This window comes from Apus apus, chromosome 16 (assembly GCF_020740795.1).
Source record: "Apus apus isolate bApuApu2 chromosome 16, bApuApu2.pri.cur, whole genome shotgun sequence".
Lineage (NCBI taxonomy): Eukaryota > Metazoa > Chordata > Aves > Apodiformes > Apodidae > Apus > Apus apus.
The window spans coordinates 4,247,564-4,275,127 of NC_067297.1; the positions used below are offsets into that span (position 1 = coordinate 4,247,564).

Sequence of the window (27,564 nt, forward strand, 5' to 3'; positions counted from 1 at the left end):
CCGGGCAGGGTACAGGTGCTCCTTGGGCATCCCTCCTCGGGGCACACAGTCCTGTCACTGCCCCTGCCCGGGTCAGGGTCCCAGCTCCCCAGGGACAGCAGTTGGGGTGTGCTCTCCATTGCATCCCCTTGCTGATACCTCGCTGGCTCGTGGCTGCTTCCTGAATAGTGCCTGTCACCATTCTCTAAAAAGACCAGGGCTCTCTGGGGGACACCTGCTCTCTGTAATTAACCTGCTGCGCTGCGGGATTCTGGCCGTGATTTAATTAACGGGAGACCCAGGTGCCCCTGCTGCGCAGCGCGGGGCTGATCTCCTGCTTTCCGGGGTGCTGCCGGCGCCGGGGGCAGCAGCAGGGGTGGGTGGTTTTGTCTGGGTGTTGTGTTTCTTTTCCCCAGGTGACTCCCAGCGCTTCTGCCCGGCTGCCGTCCGCCCGCTGCCTCCACCCCCGGCAGGGAGGCGCTGCCGCCCCGGCCCGAGGACGCCGGCCAGGTGGGTGCTCGGTGCCCGGGGCCTCCCGGGGCTCCGCGGTGCCCGGTCCCGCCCCAGCCGCTGGGCCCGGCGCAGCTCGGGGGCCGCCCCGCGTTGCCAGGCAGCGCCCCCGCCCCGCCGCGGCCCGCCCCGCGCTCCCATAGCTACCGAGGGAGGCGGCGGCCATCTTGGCGCGGCGGGGCGATGAGCGGCTCGAAGGCGAGGGCGGCGGGGCCGGAGAAGAAGCCGCCGCCGGGGACCGGGGGGGCCCTGAGTCGCTTGCGGGGGCGGCGCGGTTCGGCCGACGCGGCGCCGTTGCCACCGTGGACTGAGTCCGAGCTGCTGGCGCTGGAGACGGTCCGGCCCGAGCACGTCCTGGGGCTGTGCCGGGTGACGGAGAGTGAGTGCGGGCCGGGGATGGGGGCGTTCGGCGGGCCCCGGGGGAGCGCGCGGCCCGGCGCTGCTTCATCCCTCCCCCTCGGGCCGCGGCGGAGGGGCGGCGGGGCCGGGCTGGCCGTGCCCCGGGGGCGGCGGGGCTGCAGCGGCCCGGTGGGCGCCGGCGGCCGGTGCCCCGGCGGTGGAGGCGGGCGGGCAGTGCGCGCCGGGCGGGCTGCGCAGCGCCCTGTGCCGCGGCCGGCAGCTTTGTTACAACTTCCAGAAAGTTTGAGATGTTGTTGGGTGTTGTGGGGTTTTTTTGTTTGGTTGTTTGCTTTTAAATCATCATTGTTTTCTTAATTTTTTGCTTTGTTTGTTTTTACTCTTGAGTTGCTCATCCCTGCTTTTCTGGCCCCGTCCCTTCCCTTTCTTGCTGTGCTACCTGGCACCTAGTGTGCCTTTGTTTCTTGGAGCCTCAATTTTGCCTCGCTTTCCTGAAGCTTCTGCAAAACAACTTGCAGTATGTATGTTAACAGTCTGGGGTTAGCAAAACAAGAAGTTACTGTGGTAATTGCTCAGTGATATTTTGAAAAAAATGCTACTATGTTGGTTTTTTTTTTCCCTTCTAGATTATTTATGCAAACCTGAAGACAACGTTTACAACATCGACTTCACAAGGTTTAAGATCCGGGACCTTGAAACTGGAACAGTGCTGTTTGAAATTGCAAAGCCATCTGCTTCAGGTATGTCATGCTAACATTGGAGGGAGGGTAGAGAAACCCAGGGAGCTGAGAAGTTGCACTGCAGGACCCGTGCAAACCAAGCAGAAAGGTCTTTCAGTATGTCCTGGTGACTAAATTCCTCTCCTTCAAGCGTAGGACTGAGTTTACCTATGCTGAGAAGCTTGTCATAAAAGTGTGATTATTGTGAGATGAGGAAGGACTATCAATGGCAGATCTTCCTTTGCTGGCTGGTTATGGTACAGAGTTTCTTTCACGTGCTTTGGCAATTGCAAGGGGGGATATCCTGTGAGGTTGAGGGTGGTTTCAGCTCCAGAGCCACCAAGGCAGGGACACCTGCCCTAGCAGATCTTTATTACTTAGTGCCAGTATAAGCCTCAGACCAATTACTAAACTCCTTTCAGCTCAGTCCCACCTTTCAACTCAAGGCATAGCCAGCTTGTCCTGATACACCCACTAGCACCTTAGGTGTACACTGTTAGCAGAATGACTCTGGGCTGTTGTGTTTTGTAGAGCACAACGAGGAGGATGAAGATGACAGCAGTGAGCTGGACACGAGTGCAGGCCGCTTTGTTCGCTACCAGTTCACCCCAGCGTTTCTCCGACTTCGGACTGTGGGTGCAACGTGAGTATGATTTCATAGAAGGAAGGGAGAATCAGGTGTTTACAAAGTGTCGCTTGACAGTTTATAACAAATCTGAGTCCAAGACTACAGAGAACCCATCTTACAGAACAAATACCAGTCTGTCTGGAATATCTGTTGGATTCTTGTGTAGCCCTGGGTCCAAGGCATTGTTTTTCCCAATAGGAAGAGAGGTTTGTTTTAACTGTATTTTCCTGCTTTTTGCATACAGAGTGGAATTCACAGTGGGAGAAAAGCCAGTATCAAACTTCCGGATGATCGAGAGGCATTACTTCAGAGATCGCTTGCTGAAGAACTTCGACTTTGATTTTGGCTTTTGCATCCCCAGTAGCAGGAACACGTGTGAACACATCTATGAATTCCCTCAGCTCTCAGAAGACCTTAGTAAGTGTTTCCTTTCCCCACACTGAGTTATATTTGTTTGTGTGTCTGCATATGCTCATTTTCTCCCTCTCTCTACTTGTGAAAGAAGCTGTGACTGGGATGAAGGGGGCAAGAATAGATAGATAACAGGTTCCTTGTTTAAGCTGCATGTAATCTTGACTGAACTACAGCTTTGTGCTGCAAATTCTTCTTTGAAAATGAAAGCCTAAGACAACCTGTGTTGCCAAGTCACAGGCTGCAAGAGCTGATCAGGGTCACAAGGCTGACAAGCCTGATGCCTAACAGTGTATCTCAGAAGATAATAAAACTCTGAAAAAGGGCTCTCTTGGTAGCCACAAATCTCTTTTCAGCACTTGCTTGTTATGGCCTGAGCCTCCTGCTTTGGAACAGAGCTGGCTCTTCTCAGAGAGGTATGTTTTTGAGCCAACCAAGATCTCTGCAAATACACATTGCACAGGGTATGTTTGACCTCGGGATGGATAGAGCAGGAACATGTGGGCTTGCCCATGTGGCTGCCTGGGTGCAGGAGGAGGTGCAGAGTTTGTACCCTGCCTGTGTACTTGTGAGGAGTGCCACCACTTTTTCATTTGCAAATTGCTACCTCTCTGCTTACAGATGTGATTGCTGCTCTGCTCTAGTGGTGGCTCTGACAGTTTCTGAGGTTGTTTTGTGTGAGATCACTCCATCCCTGTTTGTTTGCTTTTGACACCATTTGTCCTGTGAATAGGAAGAGCAGGGTGGGGCAGACCAGAGCTTTTGGATCATGCTCAGCTGAGTGGCTTGCTTCTCTTACTTGGGGAGGACAGGCCACCAGCCTGGTAAACCCGGCAGAGTCCTTTCCACTCTCTGTGCTGGCCAGTGCAGTGTGGCAGGCTCTGGAATGTAATTGAGCTTTCTCTTCCACAGTCCGTCTGATGGTTGAAAATCCATACGAGACCCGCTCAGACAGCTTTTACTTTGTGGACAACAAGTTGATTATGCACAACAAGGCCGACTATGCCTACAATGGAGGACAGTAACCATTCTGTGTCTGTTGGATGCTGTGATGCTGTTACCCATTCCAGGGGAGGACTGGAGTTGCTGTCTCGTGCAACAAGGCTTCTTGCCAAACCTTTTCTCCTTGCATGAAGCTGAAAACGAAGCAAAGACGACAGCTCATGGCAGCAAAGGAAATCTCCCTGCAACGCTTTTCTGACACTCAACATATACTGCCTCTCATTCTCTGTTTCTGATCACCTTCTGGTACCTTGGTTAGGTCATGGATCAGAGGCACTGCTAGTAAATTCTTGCTGTTACAGTCTTTATAGTTAGGTTGCACTTTTAGTGCCTCTGATGTTTCACCTGTTGGGTGACTACCCTCTTTCAAGAGGTCAGATTGTTTGGGTAGGCTATATCTTAGCAGGAAATTTTCCCCCTTCAGGTAGCCAGTGAAGCCCAAAGAGCAGATCTCTTCTTCAGTTGGATAGATCATCTTTTTAGTGCACAGTGATTTAGTTTGTAGTATGGCTGACCTTGCTTTTTAGGGTGCATCTCAATATTCTCCAGGGGGAAAGATAAGATAAAATAAGGGACTAATTCAACTTCTAAGCAATGCAGGAACCTTCCTTCTGCGTCCAGGGGCCTGAGCTGCCCCCGAGAACGGCTTGATGTGTGTCTAGCCAGAGATTTCACTGGAGATACAAGACGGGGAAAAAAGTGGCTTTATCCAGGTTGGTCATTGAGTCAGTCTGATAGTATTTCTGAGCTTATGAGAGCAAAATGTCAAATTTTGGAGCTGAGTGGTCAACCTTAGAGCTGAAGTTAATCTTGCTATATTTCCCATTTCTCCTCCTTCCTTTTATATAGGAATTTTGGCTCTTGCTGGAGAATGTATTGCTTTTTAGGTTGACTGTATTGTCAGTCTGGCTGGGGTGGAGCAGAGGCATCGGTCTAGTGGGGCTTAGACTAAAAAGGCAGAATGTGGAAAATCACTTTAAAAAATGTGTAGGAAGCAGAGCTTCCTAGGCTTCAATCTCTTTATACTTTTACACCTGAATGATCTGTCAGAGGTGCTGGAAGAAGAGACAGTGGCATTATCAGCTCATTTGCTTTTTTTCTGTTGAGGTATTAGTAGCTAAAAGTTTCCCAGGTCAAATCACTCATTGTTACAGAGTGAGACTCTCACAGCATGAGAATTGACAGAGTTTTTTAGTTGAGCTCCCTTCACTGCTTTGCCTACTTAGCTGCTTGTTTATGGTTTAGGAAGTTCTGCTGAGTTAGTCACTGCCAGACCAGAGGGTGTATTTCAGAGCTGGGTTTGGGATCTGGCGATAGGAAATAGCGTCATGCAGAGGGAAGGGGAGACCCATGTCTTTCCAGCTCCTGACCATGCAAAATCTCAGCTAAAAAAACCTTTTTCTGTCTTATTTCACTGGCTCCCAAGACTGGCATATTTCCTGCCCCCTCACTGACCAGTAGTGTCTAGACTAGAGATGTGCTAGTATTGGTTCCACTTGTTCCTTGCAACAGTTGCAGTCCAGCTCCTTGGTGGATACAGCTGGTTACCTGCTGCATTAAGTAAGATTTGGTGTAGTTTATGTTTTAGCAAGATAAAGTGCAGTGGGGATCACAGCCTGGAGGCAGTTCATGCACAGACAGCAATAGAAACCACTGCCCTTACCTCACAGATTAATGATGTTAACTTTGGCATAGAAGATCAGCTGGCATCAGGGCAAGCAGTGAGAGTATGTGGGGTGGCAGCCCTGAAAGAATTTCCAGCTCTTGGGAAGATATTTAATTATGATTAACCACAACAAATGACCTGTTCTGGGTGGAGCATTAATCTTGAGCCAACCACAACAAATGTCTTGGGAATGTGGAGGGGCAAGGTCTGCCTGGTTGAAAAATGAAGGACAATTCTGCCACCATCAGTCCCCTCCAGCATCTCCAAAGGCAAATTTGTTTATATCTCAAAATTAGTTAAAGCTGCTAAGGTGGAGCTTGAGATGTCTCATGCATTGATTGTCAGAAGGCCTTGTGCCATGATGGTGAGGTGGGAAGCATTTATTTTGATGGAATAACACATAGTTGTTTGGGCCAAGGCAGAACTTCCTGGAAGTTTGTTTTTAATCCTAAAGTGTTCCGAGATGCTCAGCATAGTGTCTGAAGAGCCTGCTAGTGATTCCCTGGGAAATTTTAGCATATTGAGCTGAATTTACGTAGTATAAATCCAGGTGCCTTTTAAATATTCCTGTTCTCACATTTTCTGTATGAAGCAAGCTCTTGCTTGTCTTAAGAGCATAGTGATTCCCATCTGTTTTCCATGTCACTGCATAGATTCTTAAAAGGAAGATACTGTTGCCAGAATGAGCAACAGAAATTACTGTATGGGCAAATAACAGCTTGTGTGAGCCTTTGGCAGCAGCCGGCGAGCAGCTCTGCTTGGCTGGGGTGTGTTTAGGGCTGCGGGTGCCATCTAGCAGCTGCTTGGCAGAACGCAGCCCAGTGTCAGGCATCTGGTGCTTACGGGAAGGTGGATTCCAGCCTTACCTCTGCCAGGAGTCATGAGGAGAAAGCCTTGAAGCAATTGCTTTCCCATCGGTGAATGTATCAGCTCTTCAGCAACAAGAAAAACTGGAGGCAGATTTGAAAGGCTTGCAGGCAGCACCCCTCAGTTTCTAGCTGAGTTTGTTTGCTAGATTAGAAGGTCTTTGCCCAAAAAGCATGCTGCAGGGGGAAAAAAAAAACAAGCCTTACAAGAGGGCAATGCAGCACTGAAAAAGTTGATTGTAATCCAAAAAGTCAGGGATTTCCAAACTCCTGTCCCCACTTTGGCCGCTTCCCTAAGATTCCTTTTCTCTTAGATGCTTTTTATAAAGTGTTGTCTCTATGTGGCAGGGATGATGTCATTGGTAAATGTGGATTGTGTGCTCTGCTGCTTTAATCATGGGTCAAATCTACCCGTATCAGTGAGTTAGGAAGAAATTCCAATGGGATCTCATCCTCGTGGCGTGGATGCTCCATCCTTGCTTGGTGCTGAACACAACGGAGATGCTTTCAGTGTTGTTGAAAGTGTGGGCAAGGGAAGAGGGATCTGCACAGACAGCTTCTCTCAGGTCATGTGCTGAGTTGGAAAGAGAGCTGGGATGGATCCTACTGTGTTCTGTTATAACAAAAAAGGGACCAAGCCCACAAACTCCTGTTAAATCTTTCCAGTATTTGTCCTTTTAGGACCAGGACCTCTTTTTCACATTTTTGAGGCAAGTGCTTTGAATCCATGCAAGCAAGCTTCCCAGACAGCTATTTCCATGATTGACTGAGGGATACATATTGCACCTTGTGAAGGAAGGTCATCTCTTGTTGCATGGACTGGGTACCTCTTTCCCTGTCCTGTTTTTGTTAGCAAGTGTCTTCCTTTGTGTATTTTCCTTAGGATTTTCAGTGTCTCTTGCTGCAGAGAAGCAGCAGCAGCCTCCATTCTGGTGCTTGAGGATGTTTATTCTGCTTTTCTGAGTGTTCAGGAAGAATAAAACAAGTGTTAAGGAGGCAGAAGTGAATGAGGGAGGTGGTGATGATGAAGCAGAAGGGTCCAAACATGGTAGCTCTACTTCTCATCTCTGTGCTTCATGATGTCCTCTTCAGCTGCTTCCCAGAGTTTGCCTTCTGCCCGGCTGCCCTGTCCCATCCAGCCACCGTGCCCTACCCTCTCCCAGAGTGTCCTGGTGTGGGGTGCAGCCCTCGGACTCCAACACTGCCCTCTCCCCGGAGCTGGACCCTGAGGACACGGCTGAGGGACGGCTGCCTGGCCGAGTCACCGCCTTTCTCCCCGCAGCACAGGCACTACAAGCACCAGCAGACGCCAGCTCCGCCTGCCTGGCTCTCCGCGCTGACACAGGACAGTTTCTCTCCCTCACCGTGTGGCCTTTGGGCTCCCTGCTGCCCCGCCGGGCGCTCCTCATGTCACGGGCTCGGGGCCGTGGCCGCCGGGCTGGCGCTGCCCTTCAGCCCCGGGCTGGCCAGCTCCCTCTCTGGCTGCCGGGTGCCGCTGTATTTGTACCCAGGTTATTTTGTCACCAGCAATAAATAAAGGAACCCCCTTTTCGCACCGGCGCTGCCGCTCGGGGGGCGGGGCCCGCGCGCGGGGGGGCGGGGCCCGCGGGGGGCGCTGGCCGCGGGGCTGGCGCGTGCGCTGTTTCTTCGCTCCCCTCAGGCGACGGCGGCGGGAATGGCGGCGGGAAGAGCGGCGGCTCTGCTGGCCCGGGGCGCTGGAGCCGCCAGGGGTGAGGGCGCCGGGCTCGGGCTCGCTCCGCTGCGGCTCCTCGGGGTGGGGAGGGCCGCGGGGCACGCCATGGGGGTGGGAAGGGACTGCGGCCTGCGCCGGGGGGGCCGCGGCCCTGTGTCCTTCAGGGCCTGAGGTGGGTCTCCTCAGGCGCGGTGCCGCCCTGAAGCTGAGCCCCCGGCCCGCTTGTGCACCAGCTGCGGTCCCGCGAGCCCGGTGCCGGGGGAAGAACATCCCTCCGGGAAGGCCCCCAGCCCCATTGCGGGTGTCCCCTCTCTCAGGCGCGAAGGGAAACCGTGACCCTTAATTCCTCTCCTTCCTTTCAGCACTGGCCTTTGGGTGCCTCCGCAGACTGCACACGGTGTACCAGTCAGTGGAGCTGCCAGAAACACACCAGATGCTTCGTCAAACGTGCAGGGACTTCGCAGAAAAGGAGCTAATGCCTCTCGCAGCTCAGCTGGATAAAGAACACCGCTTCCCAGCCGAGCAGGTGTGTACGAGAGAGCCATATTGGCTCGTTTGGAGCCTGATTTCCCTCTGCTGCAGGGGCAGCACCACCTGGGCCTGAAACAAAATGTCCATTAAGCTCTGGCTTAGCAGAAAATGGAAGTTTAGACCAACTGGTGGGAGAGTTCTTTGAGTGTGGAGGTTGTAATGGCCACAGGACATTTTGTGCTCGTTACCATTACTTGTGTATCTCTGTATCTGGCTCTAGAACTATTGAATTTTCAGGTCTCTTGCTGACTTTCCTGTGGGCTTTTAATACAACTGACTTATAAAATCAATGAAACAGTTTTATAGACTGCACATAACCATAAAAATGGTTTTTAGTGAGGAAGTGTAAATGACCGGAGTGTGTTTCAGATGGTGAAGTGATCAGGAGACAGGAGGTGCCTGTTGGTTATTCTCTAGGGCTGTGAAGAAACTGAGATTCCAGTCAAACCTGTGACTTGTGGAAAGCAGACCAGACACAGCAGTATAGTCTCTGCTGTGTTGAGTAGACTGACTTGTTTCATTGCAATGAAATACTAAGCTCTAGAAAGATGAATACTGTTATATTAGCCAAAAGGCTCCAAGTAAGCACAGTCAGAGCCATGCGGGTTTTGTCATATGCCCCTCTTTCTATTAAGGAGTAAGGAAGATAGCCAGGAAAGTCATATGCTAAGGAAGAAAACACTGTCCTTTTTACTTCACTGTCCTGAGAATGTAACATTTGATTTTGAGTATTTTCAGATGGAGGTTTGTGTGTGTGAAGCTAAAAATGTGAAGCATTTAGTAAGCAACACACATAGAACTTTTTGGTGCCTTTTGTTCATCCTCTGGATTTGATGTGCAAGACTGGTGTTTTGGGTGCCCATACAGGAGGGAAAATATTTGTTTGAAAATTCCTTTTGGTTCTGCTTAAAGCAAGCAGAGGCTAGTAATACCCTTATTTCTGCAAGCCAAAAGCTTGACATCTTAAATACAAGTGCAGAGGAAAGTTTGTTTTTTCCCTTGTACGTTGCCAAATGTTAACAAGAAAAACAGAATGCAACAGTCAGTGCTCTGAAGAGCTTACAGTTAAGAAGCCAGGGGTCCAGTTGAGGAACGTGGGGTGGAATATGGAATGTAACCAACAGTTAAATTCTGTGGGAAGCAAGACCTAGCTTCAATGGGAATGAAAAATCACCTTCTTGCAAACTGTTTTGTGGGTCATTCATGCTGTAAAATTCTTTCCTTGTGCAGTCCTAGGCTGAAGCTCAGCAGACTCAAAGGTAAAGCTCTAATGTTTTTTATCAGCATCTCCCTATTTCACCATCAAAAGGCTCCCTCCTTCCTGGTACTGAAGAGAGTTCTTTAGATAAGCTAGAGCTTTGTCTTGGGCAGCAGTGACTGCGTCCAGCTCTTGTTCACATCATTGGGACCTAGGGACACTTAACCAGTTTGTATAGTCAGATTCCCATTTCACCAGGAGTAGTGTGCATCTTTTCCAGTGTGTAGCCCTGCTATGACCTACCTTTGTCTCCATGTGTCTGTGTGTATTTGCTGGGACACTGGTGGTGGCAGAGGATCTTACTGCTCTGTTCCCTCTGTGCAGGTGAAGAAGATGGGTGGCTTAGGGCTGCTGGCTGTGGATGTGCCTGAGGAGTACAAAGGAGCAGGCCTTGACTACCTGGCTTATTCCATTGCCGTGGAGGAGATCAGCAGGGGCTGCGCATCCACGGGTGTCATTGTCAGCGTCAATAATGTAAGTGTCTCAGGTTGTGTGTGAGGGATGGGTGTGGACCCAAGGCTGGCACAAGGTCATTGGAGAGGGGCGTATGGGAGAAATGGGATCTGTTCCTGTGGGGAGTTCTGGTGTGTTGTAGAGCACTTGGATGTTACTAGATTGGTTGTACTTTCAAGAGGCATTAACTCAACTCTCCATTCTTGTAGTCTCTGTATCTAGGGCCAATACTCAAGTTTGGCTCTGAGGAACAGAAGCACAAGTGGATTGCGCCCTTCACCAGTGGAGAGAAAATTGGCTGTTTTGCCCTTAGTGAACCAGGTGATGTGACTATTCCAGTTGCAGAGAACCTAGGGTAGCTTCTTTCCTTAGGTTTAGAATGGACTTCAGGGCACTCAAACTCCCAACAGTTTTCATAAGGGTGGTTTATGGCAATTCTGTGTAAATGAAGTCACAATGTCTATGGTATCAACTGCCATCTCCATGGACCATGTTGAAAATATTCATCCCCTCTGTGAGCAGAGCTCTGGAGATGGCCACATGGTAGACACATGAGCCTTTCCCCTTCCTGTTTTGGGCCCTCTGGGAGGGACATTGCTGGCACTACTGCAGTTGCAAGAGGTGCTGTGAGCTGATGGCAGGCTGCCACTGATGGGAGTTTTGTTTTCTGGTGCCTTGCTCAGGAAATGGCAGTGACGCAGGGGCGGCATCCACGGTGGCACGCCTGGAGGGTGACCAGTGGGTTCTGAATGGCACCAAGGCCTGGATCACCAACGCTTGGGACGCTTCGGCCAGTGTGGTGTTTGCTACTACGGATAAATCCCTGAAGCACAAGGTGCGTTCATCTGGGTCAGTCAGGAAAAAAGGGCCAGGAGTAAAGGAGCTGTGCAGGGGACACTCTGAAAAGGCTCTGGGGACTCTTATTTAGAGCTGTGTAGGCAATGAGCAGAGAAGCTGATGTGTGCTGGCTTTGTAATGCTGCAGCTCTCCCCTCCCTTCTGGTACCTACACATGTGGCTTCTATGAAGAATGTTTGGAAGCCTGTTGACAGTTAAGTGGAAAGTTGGCACCATTCCTAAGAGTTTGGGTCTTGTTGCAGGGCATTAGTGCGTTCCTGGTTCCCATGCCAACTCCTGGGCTGTCACTAGGGAAGAAAGAAGACAAGCTGGGAATCCGAGCCTCTTCCACTGCCAACCTGATATTTGAGGACTGTCGGATACCCAAGGCAAACCTACTGGGGCAGCCAGGAATGGGCTTCAAGATTGCCATGGTAAGAGCTGGATCAAGGTGCAGCGGTGGTTGTGTAAAGCACTAGTTCCCAAGCCTGCCATTTTTGCAGCCATTTTCAGACTTAGGATCACTTTGGTTAGAACTGCTAGCACAAACTGTGCTGTGTGACATTAAGCAGTTGACCGTTCTTGCCAGTGTGGGAGAAATCATTCATAAAGTTAGATGGTTAATTTACCATAGATCCTTGACAGCACTTTTATTGTAGACTTAATGGTGGTTCTCAGGTGATGGAATGCTGATGCTGCTGAGGTGGTGTCGACAGGGATCATGTATTGTGATTTTTTCTCATTTTCCAGCTCTCTTTTTTCTCCATTTTGTAACCCCAGATAGAGCGAAAATATGGCATTTTTCCCTAAATACTTTGTTAGAGGAAAGCTGTCCTGGAGGCCTAGGACAACCTCTGGGTAATGTCTAAAGGAGAAATCTGAGTTAGGACACATGTGTGACTTCTGAGGAGGAGCCAGGCAGCTGTGGAACAGCAGGTTCCCTGCAGTGCTGTGCTTCCCCCTTGGAAGTGCTCATTGCTCTCTTGGGGTGGGGGGTGGCAAAACACCTTTTGTTGGCCTAGCTTTATGAAAATGGCTGAGCTCTGTGGATACCACAAGTAGGAGAACCCACCTGTCACCAGCCACTTTTTTAAGACACTCAGCCCAGGACTGAGAAGATGAAGGTTTTTCTCACTCTCTGTAAATTCTTCCTGTGCATAGTGAAACAGGGAGGCAGTTAAAAGCCTAATGGGCAGGTGTTTGAGGTAAGTCAGGTTATTGACTCAATACACTAGTAATTTTGAAAATGCTTGCTTCAGTGCCTGTGCTAATTAGGAGGGCAAAGAGGAAAACTGACCGGATTTCCATGTTTTTTCCAGTTAAAGTAAAATCAGCTGTGCTGTGAGCCAGGGGTGTAGCTGAAAGGTTCTTTTCAGCCCCTTCCAGAGCAGGTGCTCCTCACTGTGCTGTTTCCCTTATTTTGCATCCCCTCTTTTCCAACCCTGCCAGAAGCAGTACCTCTTTCTGCTTTCCTTCTTGTACCCCATGCCTCTCTGCAGTGCCTAGTAAATTTTATAGCTTTCTATTCCTGCGAAACTGGGAATATTCTGAATCAAGGAGGTTTTTACAAGAGGACACTAAGGGTACAGCAGCTTCCCAGCAGGTGCAGACCTGCAGCTGAACTGCTTTTCATCAAGTGTGACTTGACTTAACACACCTATTTTGTGTCTTTTGCAGCAAACTCTGGATGCAGGAAGGATTGGTATCGCCTCACAGGCTCTTGGCATAGCACAGGCAGCTCTGGACTGTGCTGTGGATTATGCTGAGAAGAGAATGGCCTTTGGGTCACCCATCACAAAGCTACAGGCAGTGCAGGTATGAGCTAGGCAGACGAGGCAGCTCTGGACATAGCTGGCGGAAAGGTGTTGAGCTGTTGGGCATGGCTTCAGGCATGCAGCATCCTTTGCACTGTCTGGTATAAATTGGGTGATAATTTTTGTTTTCAAACATGGTTAAAATTGATTGTTGGGATGGAGGTGCTTGTTTCTAGCAATACTGGCCTCAGGGGTGGGAGAGAGGCAGCCACCTGGAACAGAAGCTGTGTTTGTCGTTGCAGTTCAAGCTAGCAGATATGGCTGTGGCATTGGAGGGTGCGCGCTTGCTGACCTGGAGAGCTGCTATGCTGAAAGACAATGGGAAGCCCTTCACAAAGGTATTTCCAACCTTGCATTTGTTTAGCAGTGATACCACAGGGCACAGGCCCAAGGCAGGAAAACTGCTAGTACAGCACAGCTGTGCTCGTCTATGTTCAGGCAGCCTGCTGAGCCCAGTCTTGGTTTTAGCCACAGGGGAGAGGGGTAGCTGCTCTCAGCTGGCACCCCTGATTAGGCTTGTCTCTCCACACAGCTGGTCTGTGAGTGTTCTAGCTCTTCATGCAGGTGAGGTGTTCCTTTATGTGATAGCTGCACCCTCAGTGATGTTTTTCTTCCCTAAAGGAAGCAGCGATGGCTAAGCTGGCTGCATCAGAAGCTGCAACAGCCATTGCTCATCAGGTAACTATTTCAGTTGATGTTTCTGATATACAGCATGCTGAAAGGGAGTTTGTGTTGGCATACAAGAAATGCTTGGGGAAGGTGTGATGGAATTTATTAGAATTATATTTTTTAAAACAAACAAACCCTCTATGGCAGAGACTGGTTAGCACAGCCATCTTCCTGGACTGGGGTGGGGGTGTGTGGGTGGTGGTAGGGGGAGGTGGGCAGGAGTTTATGCTGGCCTCTGGCAGCTGTATTAAAGTCTTCCTTGTCTGGGACATCAGTATTGCTCTGACCCAGCTCAAATCCTGTTTATTTCCCTGCAAATGGACTGCAGTTTTCTGTCCGCAGGTGGTGTTTCCCCTACCCGAATTATGCTTGCAGTGGGCTTAGCTCCTTTTAAGGTGGCTGTGGAAAACAAACTCCTTGACCCTGCTCCCTTTCTAACCTGCTGCCTTTGTTTCAGGCCATCCAGATCCTGGGCGGGATGGGCTACGTGACAGAGATGCCAGCAGAACGCCATTACCGCGACGCTCGCATCACTGAGATCTATGAGGGCACCAGTGAGATCCAAAGACTGGTGATAGCAGGTCAATTGCTGAAGGCCTACCGTGGCTGAGGAGGCCGAGTAGTGCCAGACACTGCCCTAGAGTGCCTTGAAACAGAGAACACCAGCGATGGAATCTTGGCCCTCTCAAACAAGGCTAATGATGGAAGATTTCCTCACCAATGAGTAACCCTCTTGTTAAAAATGTGCTGATTCTTCTTTGGACAAAGTACAGTGCTTGGAAGGCCGTATCTAGGTTAGTAAGTGATGGCTGTAAGTGCAGGTAGGAGGAGGCACCCTGTCCTTGTAGGGGAGTGTAGGTCTTTTCCTAAACCAGAGTGTTGTTTTGGTTTGGCAGCAGCAAAAATGACTTTGCTGTTTGGTGAAGTCAGCAGCTATCCTTGCGCACTTCCTAGCTACTGCTTGTTTTGCAAGGATTTGTCACTACATGGTACTTGATGACCAGTGCCAGAATTAGAGGTGCTGAGACACTTGACCCCTGTGCTCTGTTCCAGGCTGGAGGTTACACTGCCTCTGCTGATCAGATGTCAATGAATTTCAGGTGTGAGATGCTCCCAGTTGGACACAGGCTGTGCTGAGGTAGTCCTTGCAGCAGTGCACATTTCCCCACTTCCAGCAGGAGAGGAGCCAGGCGGGAGAATGCAGGTACTAATTATGCACAAAGGGAATGTTGTACAGGCTGTCTATGTAGATGTACAAAGGTCAGGAAAACCCTCTCAGTCTTGGCCAGTAGAGCCCAGCAGCCTGCCTGCTCATGCACTTAAAAAAATGTAGGTGTAAAAGCAAAGGACAGAAAATCTACAATGCCTGAGACTTGATTAAAAAAAAACAACCCACCACCACAAAACCTCTGCTCCCAAAGCTGCTTTTACTATATCAACAACTACCCAACAGGAAAGAGTGCATGAAATGGCAGTAACAGCCTTTAATCTACATGTTTTGGGCAGCAACTAGGCAATGAACAGATGACATCAAAAAACCTTACCAGAAGATTTAGCAGTAGCACATAGCCTCAGTCAGTTACCTTCGGCAGTAAATTAACTTGTAGAAGATTCAACAGCCAAAAGAAAAGCTCCAAGCTCAGGAAAAGATGGAGAGAATTAAGGCTACAGCCTGTGTGGCCTGCCCTCTCGTCCAAATGATGAGTACACTAAAGATTATTTTTACTGTGGTGCCATTTATTTCAATTTCTGTGGAAAGAAAAACCAAGAGGATTCTACTACACATAAGAAAACAGAGAAGACAAATAAAACCTGATTTTAAAAGGACCACCAGTCCTTTTTTTTTTTTTTCCTATGCAAATGTCAATTAATTTAGAATATTTTTTCCAGTCACAGTATAGCAGCATAAACCAGCAGGACCTGCACTCACCAGTCAGACAGCGCTTTGAGGCACAGTGGGTGTTCATCCCAGCAACAGAAATAATCCCTTTGCAGGGCACTGGAGGGCAACTGCGTATCAGGGCAAAGCCTTCCAGACTTGAAATTTCTCCTTGCTCCTCTTACAAGCTTAATGATTAACAGAAACAGCCAGGCAGTGAATTCAACAGGAGTATTTCTACTGGAAATCCATTCTAAAGGCCGTGAATGTAAATTATGGAGGACCTCTGTAGGGGTGAGAGACACGTTCTAGCTTGATTTCAGCCATAGCACTGCTGTGATGATTGTTGAAGGCTGGTTTCTATGATTGTGTAGGAGGAAGTGATACTATTTTACAGCTAATTCTTGCAACCACTCAGCTAGAACAAGAGCTGTAGGGCCACTAGCTGCAAGGAAGTGAGGACTTCAGGAATGCAGAGTTCCTGTTCAGTGCTCATCTTCACTGAGCTTGTATGCTGAGGTCCAGCTGACTCCCCAGTGACCCAGAGCAGTCAGTCATGTAGCTGCAGTATTTCCCCTCTTCCTTTAGCTGCTGCTCTTAGCTCTGCTTTACTGGATCTTCAGTGCTTTCAGACTGTGCCTCTGCAACATCACAGCTCCTTAATTTACCAACTCTGAATGACTGCAGCTTCTCCTCTCCAGATACATGCACCATGGCTGACCTAAGGGACAGAATAGTCATGAAGGCATCAGCTGCCAGAGAACACACCTGAAGAACCTACAAACTAGATGTACCAAGTCCCCTGTGGACCTTCAGAGAATATGGGGAGGGGGTGCATCATCAAGTAACTACCTGCTCTTGGGGGAGCCCTGCTGCTGCACCTGTGACCCAAGCCTGCTTTTGGGAATGCCTGGATCATGCACTATGTGCCTCCTTAAGAAGTTTCTTGCTAGTTCTGCCATCGGTACAAGCTTACCTGGCTTGCAACTGCATACTTGCTGCTAACTTGCTGAATGCTGCACCTCTGCCATAGTCTGTAGCAAATCACACTGCACATCATCAAATTACAGAAAGGGTGGAGCTGGTAAGGAAACCATGGGTTCAGCATGCCAGCCAGATTCCTGAGCCTAGGAACATCTGAAGATACTCTAATGGAGTTTCATTTTGCTGTTACCTAAAAACATGCTTTAGCGGTGCAAAGTCTTTCAAACAAAAGCTTTCCAATAACTTTCTTGCTGTCACAGGTCCAGAGGAGGAGTAACCAGAGAAGCAGTAACCTGTCACACAGCACTGCTTTGGGGTAAACAGCACAGCTGTGCACTAAGCCTGCCCGAAAGCTCTTAGAGCACAGAGTGGCTTTTTGCAGCAAGATACTAACTCCTCACTGCTGCTGGCTGAGAGAATTTTGGCTGTAAAGCATGTACTTCTGCTCCTCAGGGCTGCTGCAGAAGAGAACTGCTGAAAGCGCAGAACACAAACAAGTTTTGCAGCATTAAACAGGGAGCTCTTAACCACAAGCCACCCCCAGACTGTACTAACCTGGCTAGGCATGGGTAGGGTCAGGCTGTCCTTTGAGAAAGGGTCTATTTACAGGTGAACCCAAAAGTTTTTATCAGTTTACAAATTCAACCATTGCAAAGTCGTACCACTGAGCAGGGAAATCAGATCATACATCAAGAAGCAGGGAAGGAGATAAGCCACAGCCACATTTTTCAAGGACATCTTTTTTGCCCTCAATGCTCCAAGTGTACGGTAAAACTGGTTATGAGGCAGACTATTGGGAATGAGGCAGGGGAAATTCTAACTAGAATCCTTTCTTAGGAAACAGAGTAAGGATAAGTTACTTCTCCATCTGTAGACTGGAAGAGAAGAGCTGTTCTAGGCTGTCACAGTTCAATGCACACAGGTGAGATATACTTAACCTTCCTGGGAACAAAGACGTGAGCCCACATCCTTTTTGGCCTGTCCCCCACCAAGAATTAGGAGCTGCCTGGAGTCTGGATCACTTTCTGAAGCATCTGCCTTTCTTGGAGCACAGCAGGACAGGGCTCACAACCAATTTCACACCATTTTGAAAAAAACAGATGTACTAGCTCAGCCTCCCAAGTTCAAGCAGTGTATAAAATGTTTTGCAGGAATCAGCTGAAATTGTTGTAGTAGTGTTTTCACACCAGAGTATTCTCCTCTACCCATCTTTTCTGTTAGTTAAGAAAAATAGGACAAATTATTTAAAATTGTTTCACCTGAGTTGAGAGCCTGGCACACAGACCTGTCAACAGCCACACATTCAGGTTATGTTGGGGATCTTGGAAAGCATGAAAAATGCAAAATTTGAAAGACATCCTGAAGTAAAAATGCAAAGTGCCTATAGGAACAACAGGAAGAAGACATGAAATAGAGGCAAAAAAAGGTGGCAGTGTTTTAACTTGAATGAATAATGTAATTTAGTACTGTTTAGCTAAAAATTAATTTCAAATTCCACCCACTTGCTACTTGTATAAAAAGAAAAATACTTGGGAGCCCTCCTTCCACTTCCCCTTCCATGGAGGTCAGTACTGAGCATGGGAAGCCACTTCAGATGTTTCCTAATTGCCTCAATACCTTCTTCCCCTTCCCTCACAGAACATCCCATACTTCCCTACTCAAGACAAGAAACACTGATCTCAGCAAAAGGCTTATGAACGTCACACAGTGGGCAGGGGCAGTGCTGGCCACCCTGGTGTGCTCTTGAGCCTTCAGGCATCAGGGGATGGCCTTGCAGCAAGGCTGGGCACAGGTTGGACAGCTTCCAAGGCAGACACAGAATGACCAGCTTGCATTTCTGTTACACTTAACCCATATTGGCTGGCCAGACAACCCCTGGTCATTTCTGAACTCATATTTGCAAGACACAAGTGTGACCTTAGGGAAATTACAAAATACAAACAGTACAATTTCTGAGCTGACTACTCCCAAAGACACAGCCAAAAACCAACTCCTGAGTTGTTAACAGGTTTGTACATTACAATTCTGGTCCCTGTCCTGGTAACTTTGCTGGAAACATGCTCTAGTACATCATATTTTTGCCAGTATATTTTTACCTTCCTGTAAGAAGGCTTATGTTAGCCAAACAATTACTAAAAATATTTTTTTCTGACTACTTTTCAGAAGAAAGGGTTTTGGCGGTCTCACTGCAGGTCTTTGTGCCAACTGGTTTATTAAGGAGTTAACAAAACATTAAGAAGGTATGAACAACCAGACCAGACCAAACAGGCACAGGAGACCCTGGGCCCTTGATGGCCTCTGGAAATCCAAAGGACCCAAAGCAGCTTGTACAGGTTCATCCTCAAGCTGAGAGGACATGTAGTTGGCCAGACTGAAGAAACAAGGACAAAAGGTGCATCTGCACAGAGGGCCCAGCAGTTGAGTAGCAAGGTAGGAATTTGTTTCTAATCCCCTGAATGCTGAGGTTGTTCTAGATGGGAGAGCTGTGGGATAAAGCTTTACAGCTTTAACTTAAAGTGGGAGAATGCTTCTCCTTCTGCAAATGGTAATAGCATTGTAATTAGAACAGTTACACTTCAGTTAACCTCTGCAAGCACTGGAATCCTTTTCCTGCAAGTGGCAGCTGCTGTTCCACACTGAAGGGGCAGCAAACAACTTTCAGGTAACTGTTGCTCACCTGGCAGATGCAAGATTCCACTGGGGAAGCGGGGCACTCAGCTCTGCAGCAGGCACTACCTGTGGGTTCAGAAAAAAAATGTTGCAGTTACAGCTCAGTTTCCTACCTCATTTTAAGTCAGAAGGTCACACAGTGTGCAGAAGGGCAATACAGCTTAGAAAGAAAGGCTAGGATTTTTTTCTGGAAGGCTAAATTAGTTCTCACTAAGCATTTGTCAATTAGCACTTCTAGAACTTTTTTCAGAATCCTTTTTAAGCTTAGAAGATCATTCACAGGCACACCTTCCCAGCAGGGACTGAACAATGCCACTGCCAAACAGAAAGTAATTTTATTTTATTCCCAAAGGCAGGAGGGAACTGCCAGGAAGCCAAAAGCACCTGAGCTGGGCATTACTATTAGATGGAAGTGGGAGCAAACTGGATCTAAATATATTATTCCACTCCTTGGAACCTTTTTGGGGAAAAAAACAAAACAAACAAACCCCACACCACAGAAAACTGTCTTTTTTCTTTCTCTGAATACCCTCCTCAATATTTTATTCACCTCAAGTTTGAGGTATGTAGCTGAAAACTGATGCCCTCCTATTGTACCAAGCTGACTGCAAGTCTGGGACCTAGCACCTGCTATGTATAGAAAAACAGATTTTTTGTTAAAAAGTGACAGTTTCCTGCTGATGAGCATTGCAGGCACATGTTGGAGGAAATGCCTTCAACTAAGTGAAAGATAGTTAACTAGGGGGGAAATAAAAAATAGTCACAATATCCCCCTTGCCACACCCATCCATGCACACTTGAAAAATCTTAGAGCCTCCCACCCCCAAGGGCTGTGCTGTTCCTTGCAGCTTCTTCAGGTGTTTTTCCTGTCTTGGATCTGTTACAGCCAGCTCAGAGGTGTCAGCCTCATCAGCCCCTCTGCCTGGGAGCAGGGACAGACCTGCCTGAGAACAGAGGGAGATGTTAATTAATGACACTACACACATGGCTGGATCAAATTTTCTACTGCACTAAAATACGCTCTTGTAACATCTGGCAGAGCAGAAAAGATGTTTCTCTGAAGGATCCTTACCTGTTGTCATGAAATTGTACCTCAGAGGAATGTTACTGTTCAGTCAGGTTCATTCTTAAACATTCCTGTTTTCCTTCCACTCAACTACCTCTTACCAACATCTAACCAACTAACAAGAGCTATGAGCTTTCAGGACAGTTCCCCAAACCCAATCTAGCAGAGTATTTTAAAGGACTAAGGTTCTAGTTACCTCAGGGGAGCCTTTCAGTCAATAAAATAACAGAACTGGAACTTCTTGTTTAAAAAAAAAAAAAAGTGAAAAATTCACATTTTAACATGCTACAGGTACAAAACAGTCAACACAAACTCCAACCAGTCACGACAGTCAAGGACAGTTTTCTTTTTCTTTTTTCCTTTTTTTTTTTTTTTTCTCCAAGGGGCAGGGGCATGGAAAAAATACAGCACACTAATGGAACAAAATGCCAAAAATACAAAAAAATAGAAAATAGAAAAAATGTATTTACAAGTGATACATTACTATGATCAGAAAGCACAAAGACAATTGCTGCTATAATACATGCACTGGGTCAAGAAGAAACTACTAAAAACCTGCAAGGGAGCTGTTTGTAAAAAAAGAAAATTTTAAAAAGGAAAAAAACAACAAAAATAAGAAAATACACCCCCCTCCCCCCCCTCAAACAAACAGGGTTGGGTTTGAACTTTTTTCTTCCCTAGTTTGCTACATTGATCAAAATCAAACCCTGAAGTCCATGAGTGTAATCAGTACAAATACTAGACTTGTTTTTTAAACTGCAGGTTCAGTTGTAGGAGGGGGGGGGAAACAGCAGCTCATTGTAGATCCATATACAAGAAAGCCATAGTAAACTGCTCTACATGCTAAAAATTACAGCAAGCCCCTGTCTGCTACACAGCATGATCTTAGCAGGTTTTCCTTTTTTATTTATTCATATATATATCTATATATGTGTATATATATATGTATAAAAATCGTGCCCTTTTTCACTGCAACATGACATCTGGGTGGAAATGTAACTTGTTACAACAAATTTTTATATGTATACTGCAAGAAGTCACTCAATGTCTGTGGATTTAATAAGTAACCTCACACCACAGGAAATATTTAATAAATCAAAAAAACCCAATATTGTGACAGAAGACCTTCTGTCTCAGTTCTTTTCAAAACTGAAGTCCAGCAGGAAACTGGTCCCAATGTCCACAAGGGGTTCTCTGAAGAAGCTTCAGTTTGCTTAACCGTTTATTCTTTTAGTGTTCATAAGTTTTTGAACGACTTCAAGCCGTTTTCAGTTTCAAGTCTGTCTCTTCCTCTCTCACAAAGGTAATAGTCTGGTACTAATCCATCCGAGTGAGGAAAAGAGGAAAGTGACTGCAGTTGCACAAAGGGTCCCCAATTCCACATCTGCAGGGAGACACGGAGTCACACAGAGCTCCAAGATCTTAGCTTTTTTCCTTTTCCTCCTTTTAATACTAAGTCCTTTCATAGAAGTCCCATAACTGGTACCTTCCCAAGTACCAGCCAGTCCAGCTTTAGGAGACGACAAAGCCACAAGTTAAAGTGAAAAGGACCAAGGCAGAAGTTCAGGTCACTTTCTATCTGTTCCATCATACTTCCAGGAAACGGGAGCTGCTGGACTTAGAGTGGAAAGGCTCAGACCACATGCGACGTAGGTCACCCTAGGCAGGAAAACAGAAGAAGAACCATGTCCTCAGAAACTTGAAAGACCATTTGCAATTCAGATTTTAAAATGCATATATAATTCCAAGTGTGTCTTAAAGCAAATCTATTCAACTGTTTTGCAAATTACAATAGAGGCAGTTAAAAAAAAAACAAACCCCTTTCCCTTTCAGGCCAGAATGTCCTATTTTTGTAGCAGCTGTACCTAAAATGGGAAGGAAATATTTATGCAGGTGGAAAATCTTGTCCTTCCTTACACTCTGCTCTGCAGAATGCTAGATGAATGCTTCAGCAACAGCCCTGTAGCAGGAAATGTTACATTCTAAGATTTCCGTTCAGAACAAGTGGCTGGAAAGAGATTTGCAAGAATCTGCCCCTCCAACCTCTGTTCAAATAATGCATTTGTACATGCATTCTTTCATGAAAGAATGGGAACAAATTCACTCATTTAATGAAAACGCCATTTAATACTTCAGAATCTGGTTAGTTTATAATTACTGGTACTTTATGTACATGAATTATCTTCTATTTTAGGAACTCCTCTCCTGGCTACTCAGCCCTCCATAATGAAGATTCACCCCTACAGCAGCAGTACCTTAATGCTGGGCCAGGGCAGTTAAGGACACACATCATCCCAGAGAACTGCTGCCCAGTGCAAGAACACTGCACCCGTCTCCAGCTGAGCCCAGAGCTTCCTGCTGGGAAGGTATAATCCCTGCTTACCTTTAAATAGGCCATGGTGAGGAGTGGCAATAAAGTAAATGGTACCAAATAGAGTAGGGCAGGCTGGGCTGCCCGGTGAATACGAGAAGCTACTGTTGCTGTTAATAGACCTGTAAAAGAAAAAAAGTTACTATCTTTAGGTTGCGTATGGATATTCTAATAATTCAATCCACATGTGTCTCCTTTCCTACCATTTTAAGAGATAAGCAGTGGAAAAGTCACTTATCTGTGCTTTGCTTTCCCTGGAAACATTTGAAACAAGCCAAAGAGTGAAAAATTGCTCTCTTTTAGTATTAGGCTGTGTTGAGCCACTTGCTCCACTTTTGAATCCCGAAGACCAAGCTAAGAAGAACTCAAACACAACAAAAGGTTAAGGGGAGGAAGTGGAATGCACCACACTGAAGTGCTGCTCCAGTCCTGGTACCTCTTGAGACTGTCAGTCTGAGGCGCTTGCATGAGAAGCAGCCGCCCAAGAGGAAGGACTGTACACACCAGAAGTGCTTTTCCTGGATACTTGCCCAAAGGGAATGTAGGGAGAAAGAGGACAGCAGGGGAGCAGAAAGGCTTCTGGTAGGAAATTATCTTCCCTTTTCATCCTCAGAATGACTGTAGGAGATTAGGTTATGCACACCCATGTCCTAACCTTAGGGAAAAACCTATTTCATGTTAGGGAGGAGCATTCCAATTGTTACTACTTATGTTTTTCTGTATGTACTAAAATGTCACAGGATCCTACGCATTAACAGTAGAATACAAAAATGCAGGAATTATCTAGATGAAGTACCTAGATGTACTTGTGCACAGCATTATCCATTTAGAAACTCCTGTATTTTTCCCTTAACCCAGGTATGAGCTATGACACCACCTATGCTAGTAAAGCAAAGCATAAAGTTGCTAACAAAAATACACCGATAATATTTTTCATTCTTTAAATAAAACACAAGCAAACAAAGAATCCTAGAAAGAAGACTGTAGGAGGGTTTTTTCTCCCTAGGCCGTGCCAATGAAACCCAAAGAGAGGAGGATTAAAAAATAACATAATCAAGCATTCTCTCAAAGCCTCTTTACACTTGCTTTCATCATCTCTTAAACCTACTACAATAATCCCACTCCTGCTCACTAAGCAGCTATCCATATTAAACTAATTACTCACCTACAAAATATCCAATAAGTGTGCAGTGAAAGTAAGAGACCTTCTGCATCCGTCCAGAGATGTTCCCTGGTCCTGGGGCACCACAGGAATCACTGTTGGCTTGCTTTTTGTAATTATCATAACGCAGGACAAAGCACAGCAGAAGACCTGGCATCACAATATCTCCAATTCCTAGCATAGAGAAGTGGCTGCCTGTGGAACTAGAAAGGAACTGAAATTAGATTCACACCCAAGACACAATGTGACAAGCTCTAGACTCCTCTAGTTTGGTTTTCAGCTTCATTTTGCACATCCCTTTTTTCTACTGGTCAACTTTTATGTAGTGGAAGCTAAATGCTGGCTACTGAAGATTTTTTCTTTCCATCAACTCAGTATTTCAATCTCCAATCTTTTCTAAGCTTTGATGGGAGGTACCACCTGACTGTTTTATCAAACTGTTTGATTAACATAGACAGACACTGCACCTTCATTCCCATGTACATAGATCACTACTACAAGGCAGTAAGTTTATAAATTTATAGACTCCTCAGATCTTTTGCCTTATTCAGACAAAACACATACAAACTATAGTCTTGCCAGATTCCCAAAAAGAGCCAACTGTTAAGTAGGTTAAGAACTAAAATTGTCCATTATCTTAAATCCAAGCTATTTTTCAGGAAAACAAAGCCAAATCAAGTTATCATAAAGTTGATTAAGTGAGCGATTTTGTTTTTATCATTGCCGACAAGTAACTCCTAATCTCTGTAATTTCAGCATCCCAACAGAATGAAACAGAATGAATAAAGAAACAAGAATCAAGTAAATATGCCAACATAACCTGCTGCATAACTGCTGACCCCGTGGAGCCCCACCAGGCCTATGCACATCTGGTTCAAAATCTGAGACATCAAGGAATCCCTGCAGGAGAGAGATGTGGAATCCTCTCCCTCCAACACAGCACCTACCTGGTAAGCCTTGCTCGGATCACTTTCTAACTACCTTCCCAGTCACTTGGAATTATGCAGTAATCAAGACTATTCTGATCTATAATAAACCTCATGTCTCCTGCTTTTAAGCATTAAGTCATAAATCCTACAATATAACTCATTAAACTGTGGAACTCACACATATGTTGAAAAGCATATCCTGTTCTTAACAGGCCACTTTTAACCTAATTAGGCTAATTTCTGCATGCTATGAGTCAGCAAATGCAAAGTGCCCAATCCTGACTATTCATTATGTATCTTTGTATCATGAAGAGGGAGTGACTCAACAAGGAACTAAGGTGATAATTTTCAATAAAATCAGTGCTACTGAAAAGTATTGGGAGGGAAATTTTTTCTTACATAATACAGTAGAAGAACAGTTGATTTTACCTTGGAAATACAAGTTTACCAGGCAGCGACAGACGGGGAACATCTCTACCCACATTTGGTCCCAGGTGAAGTTTCCGGGATAAAACATCAAGGGGGTTATCAGCTGGTTGTGTGGCCACTTTCACCATAACATTGCTGTTAAAAATGTAGGCAGAAAAAAAGACCTGTGGAGCAAGGAAATGATCAGAAATTAAAGACTGCAATTATATAGCAACTCAAAGCTATACATGTGTTTTTCCTTTGCTTATTCAAGAAGAGAAAATATATTGTCCACATTTTCCATATACATATGGTTGTATATATGATGCTAAGGCAAAATGTATTTCAAAAATTCAGATAGGGTTTTTTTAACACTATTAATCTTCAATAATAACTGGAATATACTTTCTTATATCAAGATATTGATAATAGATAGTGATCCTTTGGCAAAGGATTAGTCTGGACTACAAGTAGGTGGTCCAAGACTACAAAGGCAGGTAACAGGATACTGAAAATATAAGAATGCTTGAAAGCAGAGAAGAGGTAAGTACGATGCTCACTCACAGTGGAATGATGCAACACTTGGTTTACACAGGCTCCTACACTACAGCTCATCGCTCTGGGAAACTGGCTGGCAGAGGTATCAGCAAGCAGTACTATAAATCTGTGCTCAGTGTTATAAAAAGGGAAAAAAATATATATTCTGTCTGTTTTTTTGTAAAAGTGTGGTAAGGTTTTAGGCCAGCCTTACTGCCTGTAAATCAGTCTGCATTCCTATTTTGTGGATTTCACTGCCAATCAGAAGTCGGCATGTGCGGCCTGTGCAAGTGTGGATAAAGCTTTGTGTTTACAAGGAAATGCTTGTTCTGATCTTCAGTGAGGCTTTCAAAATTGGAGGTCCAATTTATTTTCTTAAATAATATCCCAAAATTGAAATAATCCAAGCACGTTTCTACTTTTGTCAACTGATTAGCCTGGAAATCATTCTGTATCCTGCTGCAGACTTTAAGGACTCAGGATGGAGCAATGAAGCTGATCTTCTGGCTTTGCCAGATTTCATCAACTTCATACTAGTACATTTCATGTAAAAATGGCCCAAGGCCAATTAACAAATCCAAAGGATAAAAACAGTTTTAGCAAAACCAAACCAAACACTTACCCAAAAGACATCATAAATTAGTAACCCAGAGAGTAGCAAGCAGGAAACCTTCAGGCTCGGCAGCCGAACAAAGGCTATCATTGCAACACACAGGCCCATAGCCAGAGCTACAAAATGCAAGCACATAATTAGTTCATTAAGAATAGCAAAACAAAAAGAAACAAAAATACCCAAGTCAACACCCCCCCTCAAACATCCCAAAGAAGCCTCTGTTTGTACCTGTGCAGCACTGCATGCACTAGATGACTGTCTGCTATTTCCAGATAGTGAATTTCTTCTTATCAGAGTTAAGAAAAGCCAAAATACATTTAGTAGCCAACTGCAACCCATGCCCCACTGAAGCAGAAATGCTTGTTCAGGCACAATTCCCCTTTCCATTCAACTTCCGCTACCCACCACAAAGAAATGTTTCCATGTGTTGTGTCCTAGAGACTCTGTCTCCCCTATAAAACACTGACTACCCAGATGAAAGCAGAAGCAACAAGATAACTTTCAAGTCTTTGTACCCCAGACACAAAACCTCTCCTTTTCTACTATTAGGAGGTTTTGTAGTAAATGCATGAAATAATTAAATCCTGGACTCTTCACTCATGGGTACGTGACATGTTAGAACACGGCGTGACAAAAACCCACTCAAAATAATTCTCTGCTTAAGCAAGATTGTGTAAGACTGCTCAAACTCTATGATGTATCCATCATTTAGGTGTACAGGGATTTCCCAATAACAAAATCTATGTGAAAGACCACCTACCAACAGGAAAAAAATATGGGTAAGTTTTCAGCCAGATCAATAAGCTGCACAAGCTGCAGCTCAGATGTTAGTTCTGCTCCAAGGGGAATCTTGTTACAGTAGAAAACTAAAATGTTACACTAAAAAAAAAAAACAAACAACAAAAAATTCCCAGTCTTCACAGTTGTGTGATTTCCTGCTTCTTTAAGCCTAGTCTTAGCTACTACAGATACTCAACTGACAGTGAAATATATTTCAACTGGTTCTAAGCAAATACCTAAAGAGATACTGTAAAAAAAAAACCAAAGCAAAAAAACCAGTTTAAAAGTAAATCAACTTTCATGTATGACATCAGCATATTTACAAGCAATAATGGAGCCCTGTTGGGACCAGATTTCACTTCAGTATGCAGACATTTGCAAACAAAATGTATTTCTCTAATGACACAGAATGAATAAAGTTACAACCCTATTTTGACTGACTTGAAACTGCAGGGAAAATGGATTCATTATGTATATGCTCACCAGCACTACAACTTAAAACAGGCCAAAACTTACAAGATAACTTTTCATTCTCACACTATAAATATGCAACTCTAAAATCACCTTAACACTTGCATTGCAGCAGAAAGATGTGGAATTCTTCCATCAAAACACTAAGGAAGCATTTCCATGCAGGTTCAAGGGAGAAGGCAGCAGCTTGTCATGCCTGGGGGTCCTGTCCCAGCAGCAACTCTGTCAAACCCACCTCATCTTTTGAGTACTGACAAGTATGGCACAACACTAAGTGTCACAGCTGCCAGTTTTAACAAAGT

General features: G+C 45.9%; 3 protein-coding genes and 1 long non-coding RNA gene across 10 annotated transcripts in view; 3 read left to right on the forward strand and 1 right to left on the reverse strand.

The window, feature by feature from the left end:
* The first annotated feature begins 637 nt into the window (after positions 1-637).
* On the forward strand, positions 638-7,693 carry UNC119B (unc-119 lipid binding chaperone B). Its single transcript, XM_051633845.1, has 5 exons — positions 638-868; positions 1,473-1,586; positions 2,097-2,208; positions 2,438-2,610; positions 3,517-7,693. The coding sequence occupies exons 1-5, from the start codon at positions 673-675 to the stop codon at positions 3,627-3,629; spliced, it is 708 nt and encodes a 235-aa protein (XP_051489805.1). The 5' UTR covers positions 638-672; the 3' UTR covers positions 3,630-7,693.
* Positions 7,694-7,771: 78 nt separating this feature from the next.
* ACADS (acyl-CoA dehydrogenase short chain) lies at positions 7,772-15,219 on the forward strand. Its single transcript, XM_051633838.1, has 10 exons — positions 7,772-7,868; positions 8,194-8,357; positions 9,945-10,094; positions 10,283-10,394; positions 10,757-10,908; positions 11,173-11,343; positions 12,587-12,724; positions 12,966-13,061; positions 13,345-13,401; positions 13,850-15,219. The coding sequence occupies exons 1-10, from the start codon at positions 7,814-7,816 to the stop codon at positions 14,000-14,002; spliced, it is 1,248 nt and encodes a 415-aa protein (XP_051489798.1). The 5' UTR covers positions 7,772-7,813; the 3' UTR covers positions 14,003-15,219.
* Positions 15,220-17,138: 1,919 nt separating this feature from the next.
* LOC127391286 (uncharacterized) lies at positions 17,139-24,576 on the forward strand. The gene is made up of 3 exons (XR_007891026.1): positions 17,139-18,685; positions 22,186-22,357; positions 24,281-24,576. It is a non-coding gene; the product is annotated as an uncharacterized LOC127391286 (long non-coding RNA).
* The window catches only part of SPPL3 (signal peptide peptidase like 3), a 70,756-nt gene continuing 63,628 nt past the window's right edge, over positions 20,437-27,564 (reverse strand). For all 7 annotated transcript variants that reach the window (XM_051633835.1, XM_051633834.1, XM_051633832.1 and 4 more), the window contains 5 exons: positions 26,021-26,127; positions 24,883-25,046; positions 23,528-23,727; positions 22,375-22,484; positions 20,437-21,650 (listed from right to left, as the gene is read on the reverse strand). In XM_051633835.1, coding sequence (XP_051489795.1) covers positions 21,579-21,650; positions 22,375-22,484; positions 23,528-23,727; positions 24,883-25,046; positions 26,021-26,127 — 653 coding nt within the window. In that variant the 3' untranslated portion in view covers positions 20,437-21,578. The remainder of the gene's footprint in view (positions 21,651-22,374; positions 22,485-23,527; positions 23,728-24,882; positions 25,047-26,020; positions 26,128-27,564) is intronic.